At 43.8% G+C, this 7,959-nt stretch overlaps 1 protein-coding gene across 1 annotated transcript in view; it reads right to left on the reverse strand.

Annotated features, from left to right (window-relative positions):
- Positions 1 to 1,411, reverse strand: part of LOC108765716 (uncharacterized) — an 11,902-nt gene extending 10,491 nt beyond the window's left edge. Inside the window, exon 1 of the mRNA XM_018514561.1 lies at positions 1,181 to 1,411. Within this exon, the coding sequence (XP_018370063.1) occupies positions 1,181 to 1,411 (231 nt within the window). The remainder of the gene's footprint in view (positions 1 to 1,180) is intronic.
- Between the last annotated feature and the right edge of the window lie 6,548 nt (positions 1,412 to 7,959).

A 7,959-nucleotide genomic window follows, 5' to 3' on the forward strand; every position in this document is an offset into this window, starting at 1 on the left:
CGGTCGCTTATAACAAGCGACTAGTAGAGAAAACGAGACAGCGAGAGAGAGCGGCCGTCCTTTTCGCTCTAATGCTCGCTTGTGTTACGAGTTACCGATAGAGCGAGAAGGACGGGCGCTGCCTCTCGCTATCTCGCTCGCTCTCGCGGCGAAGACGGCCGTCTCGATGCCGGTAAATGTCTGCTTGGTGGGGGTACAAGTGGTGGGGCTGGATTCCGTGTTGCCGGGAACCAAATGTGCATCACTGCCTGCGATCCTCGTGTTGCTGGTTTATATACTCGAAAGGAGTGACGTCTCGCGGTATGGGGGGAATCTCGAATTATTATTCCAGATTATTACTCTTGTTTTATCATGCCGAAATCTCGTTAATTATCGCTGATTTCTTTATTCTAGATAAATGAGGTGACTCTTCGTATTTGCTTTCATCGCTAGATGTCTTTGCAGCAATCAAATGCATCTGCAACTGCCCGTTGCAGAGATCGCGGTTTTTATACACGCACTTTCCATGTTTAGTCGTTGAGCGGAAAAATTCGCGATATTCGCTGAATGCCGCGCTCGATGCTTTACTAGCCGGTTGACTGTTTTTGAAGAAAATTTCCTTTTGTTTTAATTAACAATCCTCTTCTTTGGTTATTGCTGATTGGTTTGGCCGTTAAAAAGAAGAAAGAGAAGAGAAAAAAGAAAGGATTTCGGTTGCTTTTCGTAGGATGGTTGCTCGCGGTAATTGCTCTAGTTTAATAATTCTAATTAGTGGGCGAAGGAGGTTCCTTCCCCTAATTTTTACAAGTGCGTGTACGTGCTCCTAGATTGCATGGATTTTCCTTTTGAGATAATTTAGATGAATTATGTCGCGAGGTTCATGCGCTGGTAGCGTGGCTGCCGTAACACGAGGGAGAGAGAAAGGAAGCAAGCGAGAGCAAGAGCGCCAGAAGATCAAGCTTCGATCAGCTGCGGCGCTATAATACGTGCGATTTACGGCTACAGTTACGTCCTGCCTGTCAGTTGATTTTGTCAGTCGGACGTTCCCCCCCCCCCTTAAAATGGAGTTTGGCGGTGAAGCTCTCTCCTTGTGGGGGATGCTTGCATGCACCTCGGTGAAGATTGAGTGCTTTCCGTTATTTGTTCTTCAAGTTTCTCGAAAGCTTGTTTGAAGGCCATTAATTCTCCAGGTATATCGTACTGTCCTATCTTTTCTTCTATTAGGAGGCGTCATGGTTTTAGCGACGGGGGTAGTGTTGTGGCTGAGAGTTCCTGTGGGTCGCTGCACCGGTACAGGGATGCTGTGGATCAGTCGGGCTTCCCCTTGAATGTGAGCGTAGTATCCCGATTGTTGAGTGAGGGCGTACGCTAGGTTGTTGGGGTCGCCATAAGTGGTCAAGATAGCTATTTGTAGTTTTAGTCCTTCTGGCATTTTTCTAGAATAATGCTGGCGTAAAACCCCTTAACGCTTTCGTGCGCAGTACGCTTAACAAAGTAATATTGGGACGGAGAATCGTAAATAAAACGCAGCTTACTTATTTTCCTAAGACTACTATGTGTAACTTCTCTTATGGCGAAGCGCGGATGCTCCATTTGTATAATAGTGTCGTTACAAGCATTGTGAAGTGTGCTGGCGAGGAATATAACACCGTTCTTACCATCGGTCAATGCATAGACGGTAAGGTAATTATTAGTCCGAATTTGTGTTGCGGGGCCCCTGTAACTAATGGTGTGGGTCAGGGTGTCGCACCCTTCGTGAAATAGTGGGGACCAAAAATTGTAGTAGCTGTTCTCGTCGACACATTTCAGTTCGCTATATCTGCATTTAGCATAAGTGTGTAACGGAATCTTATCTACTAATAAATTAACTTCTACTGTTTGTTTTTTTAACGAGATATGCACAAAACTTTTAACAGTTACATCATGATTCATAACTTCAACTGGGGGAATTATGGTTCCTATGGGCAGTGCCCTACTATTTACAACATTAACAGCTAAATTATTAAATGTTATGTTTTGGATCGTATATCGACTGTATACGTGTGTTTCTATACATGTGCTTAATGCGATAGGCATATAATATTTGTCGTATTTAACAATGTCGTTAGTAGTTTGCTTCGTATCGGTACTTCTATTTATCAATCGTAAACGTTTTCTATCTCTACCCTGCAGGCTAATACGTCAACATTAGTGACTCTGGAGCGTAGTAGTAGTTTGATATAAGTTTCTCGTTGCGAAATTTTTTCCTGAGGCGGACTACAGTCTTTAACGTCGAGGAGTGAGATAAGGGTTCCATTGGGGTCTGTTCTTTCACAGTCGTAGCCCACTAGGGAGTCGATACAGCGGACCAGGGCGAGTATGGCCAAAACCTTGCGATTCATCTGCAAAACAAGAGCGTGATCAGCCGGGCTCGCCGTAGTACGCCTTCTTAAGTCGATTAGTGTGTACTACTTTGATTTTGTTTTCTCTTAGTTTAATTCTGGCGTTTCCGCTGTCGAGCATCTCAATGATCGAATAAGGACCAACTTTATTCACTGTCAAATTTCCGCGTCTTTGGCTCATTGAGCATGAAAACGCTGTCTCCCACCTTAAAATGTTGTACGTTTGTATGTTTGTCATAATACGTTTTTGATTTTTGTTTTGACTTTTCTAAATTGGCTTTGACGATTCGTTGAATATCGGAAATCTGAGTGAACAAATTCATTAGATAATGTTCGTATGTCTCGGGGTCGCTCTCGCGATCCATTCCCGACGGGATCTGCGCAGGGGCGCCAAATACCAACTCATACAGTGTGAATCCCGTCCTTTCGTGAACAGAGGTGTTATAGGAGAAGCTTGCCCTTTCTATAAGGTCGTCCCAATCTTCGTTTTTATTCATGAAGCATTTTAGGAACTCTGTGAGGACATGATACGAGCGTTCTAGAGAACCGTTAGACTGCGGGTGGAAAGCTGTGGTGCGGAGTTGCTTGATTCGAAATTTTTTCATATTGACTCTAATCAGATGACTTGTGAAATTTCTACCTTGGTCGGTCAATATGCTCCTAGGGCATCCGAATCTACATATAAAATTATTTACAAAGCCAACTGCTGTAGTTTCAGCGGTGGCGTCTGATAGGGGAACGTAAATAGAATACTTCGTAAGGAGGTCTTGCATTGTGAGAACGTTCGCGTTTCCTTAGGAGGTCCTAGGGAGAGGGCCTACAATGTCTACAGCGACCTTATCCAAGGCTCTGTAAGCATCATAGGTTGCTTAGTTTTCCTTCTTACAATTTTTGCAGCTGACATATACAACAGCGTCTAATAAAGTCTTGAATTTAGGTTTTTAAATTTTTCCACGCGTATTTTTGTATTTAATTCGAAGGTAGGTTTTAGTTATCCCTTTGTGACCTCCGGCTGCAGATTTGTGATTTTCCTGTACAATACGGATCCTATCTTCTACTGGGGGAGTGATAATATTACCTTTGTATATTGATATTACTACGGAGCGTTCCGCGAAAGCTTTTTGGAAACAAGAGAGGGGGTGATCCCGATTGACCACGTCTCGATTGGACACCACCAATCACAGCGACCGGTGCTTAGGAGCTTTGTAGTCTCAAGCGCTGTGAGTGGCTCGTGTCCAATTGAGCCGTGTCCAACTGGGTGCCACCCACAAGAGAGTATGTGATCCCAGGTGGTTATCGATCCTTTCGGTTTTAAACACGCTAAAGGAGTGCAGGGATAGCTCGTTAGTAACATCTAGCAAGGATGCGAAACATTCATCTAATATATCAGTGTCAATCCTGATGTTAGGTCTTTCCTTTACAATTAAGGCAATTAAGTGTCGACCTGCGTTGGCGGACGGTACCACGCGAGCTCGCCCCAAAGTGAGGTTATCGAGAGGAGGTAGTTTGTTAGTTCCGTGGAGCTCAGAGGCTCCGTTATCTCCTGGTTGTTGATTTCCGGTTACGAAAATTATGTTATTGTCACGGTTGGCGAGTAGCACGTTAATTTCTCTAAGGATGCAATCAAGGTTAGAAGAAGGGTTTAGTTGGTCTTCGTTTCCGAATTCAATGTCGGAGAGTTTTGTCTCTGTATCGCTCTGAGTTTCGTCGTTAGTTAATGGAGCCGGCATAATGTTCCTTTCGTCGCCGGGGGCGCGGGGCCTGTGGTAGCGCAATTATCCACGTTTGATGTCGGTTAACTTTGTCGGGGCGTTTAAAGTCATATGTGCTTGAGTCGATTTCGATTGATTCATCGTTTTCTGTATCTTCTAGTCCGGATGATTCTGAAGGGGAGTCTGGTAATAGAACGCAAGCTGCGGAAGGGGAAGTTGAAGGAAAAGGGAACGATTCCTCAGACCTTGTCTCATCGGAGGTCATTGGTGCCCTTGGCAGATTCCTACCTCAGATTCTACTCGATTGTCGAATAGCTAGTTTCAGGGGCGGTTCATCATCGAAATCGATTATGTCTTCAATGCGGAAAGTCGCGTCGGACTTCCGGTGACGTCTTTTGCCGAGGATGAATATGGAAAGATAATGGCAGTCTTGGGTGGGAGGAGGGTTTTTCGCGAGAGAGCGTCTGCGTTGCTATTGCTTGCCCCGGGTTTATATATAATTTTGTAATCGTATTCTTCCAACCTTAGGCGCCATCTCATGAGGCGAGAGATCGGGTTCTTTACTCTATGTAACCATGTCAAGGGTCGATGGTCGGTAACTAGAGTGAACGCGCGTTAATGCTGAACACGATGGCTAATAGCTCCTTCTCTATTGTAGAATAATTTTTTTCAGCGGCATTTAATATTCTTGACGCGTACCCAATGGGGAGGTCGTGTCCAATAATCCCTTGGCTTAACACTCCACCAACAGCGTAATCTGATGCGTCTGTAGTTGAGTATAAACTCGCGGTTGAAGTCTGGGTATTGTAAAATAGGTTCGTTACAAAGTGCCTTTCGTAGGGTGTCAACAGCTAACTGTGTTTCTCGATTCCATTTGAACGGTGTTTCTTTTTTCAACAAGTTTGATAAAGGGCTGGCGACCTTGGAGAATTCGGGTATGAAACGCCTGTAGTACCCGGCAAGGCCTAGAAATTGGCGCACGTTTTTCGCATTCCGTGGTACTGGAAAGCCCTTTACAGCTGCGACCTTTAAAGAGTCTGGGCGAATGCCATCCTCTCCTATTACGTGCCCTAGATAAGCTACTTCGTGGCTAAGAAACTTGCATTTGTCAGGTTGGAGGGTTAGATTATCGTCGCGCAACCTTTGCATTAACTTAATTATCTTAATCTCATGTTCCCTCAATGAGCTCGCGTATACCATTATGTCGTCCATGTAAACGAACATTTCCACCCCTTGCAATCCGGCTAGCGTTTGGTCCATAAACCTTTGGAAAGTAGCGGGGGCGTTCTTTAATCCGAAGGGCATGCGAGAAAATTGAAAATGCCCGTGAGGAGTTGAGAAGGCAGTTTTGTACGCGTCCGCAGGGTCCATAGGGATCTGATGGAATCCGCTCGCGTGGTCTAGTACCGAAAAGTGGCGCCACCGAGCTGATCAAGTATATCGTTGATGTTGAGCAGCGGGTAGGCGTCCCCTACCGTTTTTTCATTCAGTTTCCAGTAATCTATCACCATTTGCTACTTTTTATTGCCTAAGGAATCTGGTTTCTTAGGCACTATCCATATGGGAGAGACAGAGTGAGTGACAATTTCCTTTGATACTAAGTACTCGTACTTGTCGAGTAACTTCTTCGCGATGCACTGGAGGAAAGCGGTATTGTTTGCAGTGAATAGGCAGATCGTCTGTCGTAACGATTTTATGTGTTTGTAAATTCGTTTTGTCGAGATGCTCGCCAGGAATATAGAACCTGTCGCTGTGCGATTTAACTATATTAATTACATGTTCCTTTTCAGGTGCGGTTAGGTGGTCGCAGTAGCTCTAAAATATTCGATATTCTATCGTGCGCTTGAACAATATTGATTTCGCGGATTCGCTTTTTCTCTTTACGCTCTTTAAACTTACATCTCGGAGTGTTTATAATTTCATTAATAATGCTTGTGCTTTGATTCGAGCTACTGAAACAATTTATTAGCTTATTTTTAAGCTCGTTTGGCGCAAAAGATCCAGCGATTGAACTTCGCATGAGGGGAGCATGTCCCTTGAAGCTCCCGCGAGGGGATGGTTCTACCAGCGCGATTTGTAGATTAGCGGCGTCTGGTGAACAGGGGGACCCCTGGCGAGCGCTCATAGCGATAGGTTCAATAGAACTAGTAGAATTAGTAGATTTAGCAATTATAGTGTTAAGATTAGCAGTATTAGAAAAATTAGTAGTATTAGAAAAATTAGTAGCTTGGATGGCTCCTTGAGGAGTAGCCTGGTTAAACGTTAATTCATTGTTAGCGTTAATAATGGGATCGTTGGTTTCCTTTATCTCTTTTCTCGGTAAGTTAGGCAGAGATTCGTGAGGTGAATTAGATTCCTCGTTAATGTCGGAGAGTGTTTTAGTATTGGAGGAGATCGGGGGCCAAGGAAGTTCAGGAGATATCTCCACGACCTCCAGTCGTATTGTGGATATCAGGATTTCCACTTCGTGATCAAGTGTGTTAATGATTCTTATGTAAGCCTTGTTATTTATGCAGGTGACGAGGAAGACTCCAGCGTAGATTCCGTTGTGCACTCGCATTCGAGGGAGGTACCCGGTTTTTATTTCAGGATTAGATACTCGGATGACGAACCCAGAGTTAGTGTGAGCAGGAATGACCACTGATTCTCTTGTTTTAAAAGGGAAGGAGTGACCACGTCAGGTAAAAGTACATTAAATTTCAATACGCTTAACTTAAAAGTTAAGCGTGTTGAAATTTAATGTACTTTTACATTTACGAATATTAGTAATATTTTAATTAAGCCTAATACTATTAACGCTTAACGTTTACGTTTCTTACATGTCATTAACGTAAATTACTATTTAGTTACAGATTTTGTACTTTTCATTAACGTGTAAATTAATTTCTATAATAATGTGTTCATTAATTTCTATAATAATGTGTTCATTAATTTCAATACACACGTTCATCACATTTAAGACTACTGTAATTTAGTTTTTATTTACATCATTCATTACATTTAATTTCGTGCATAACCACATGCTTCCTTTACATGTTAATTAAAATTCATTGAGAAATTTCTAACAGTGTATGATAGCTGTACGCAAGTCCTTGATACGCCCTATATAGTCGAGTATGTGCTTTCCGGGTTTCTTATATGTAATGCTCAATTGTCCACGGTAATAGTTAGAGCTTCTACCGGGGCCGAATATTCTTTTTAACGTATCGAGAAACTTATTGACGGTGAGGTGATTTTCGTCTTATACCGCTAAATAGGCGTGATGCGACAACTTATTCTTCAGCATCCTTACTAAGAGACTTTCGTCCACTAATGGTACTGCGTCTTTGGTCCTTTTACAGGCTCGAGCAAACTGCCAGACGGGGACGTTGTGCCCGTCATACTTGGGTACTAGCTCTAATGCGTCGCGCAAGTATGACTTTGGCTACGTCGAGAAGCTAGAAGTAGCGGTTGCCACGGCAGACATTCCGGCTGACGCCCGAGAATCGTCAGAGACGATGCTATATTTTAAGGGCGGCGGCGTTTGCGAAGGGCCTCCGATTACCGGTGTAGAGGTAGCGAAGTCCTGGAGCTGGAGGTTCGATATAGTATCGGAGACGGAACGCAACACGTTGCGAAGGGCTTCCGTGTGGGCGCTCATTTCGCGTTTCCTGTCTCTAGCGTCCTTGATAGCTTGTTCATAGTCCCGACGCAAGTCTTCGAGGGGCGGAGGGTTTCCGTCGTTTCCGCTATCATCGGGGTTCTCACCTTGACCTTCCATCGTGGATCTATAGAGTCTTCTTTCGCGGTACAAAAGCAGAGGGAGGTAGTTCCTAAGCTAGCTTTTATGTATTGGTTTGAGTGGATATATATTAGGTGTTAAACTTAATTCCTGCTGATTTTCATCT

This window comes from Trachymyrmex cornetzi, unplaced genomic scaffold, assembly GCF_001594075.2.
Source record: "Trachymyrmex cornetzi isolate Tcor2-1 unplaced genomic scaffold, Tcor1.1 scaffold511, whole genome shotgun sequence".
In the NCBI taxonomy this organism is placed as follows: domain Eukaryota; kingdom Metazoa; phylum Arthropoda; class Insecta; order Hymenoptera; family Formicidae; genus Trachymyrmex; species Trachymyrmex cornetzi.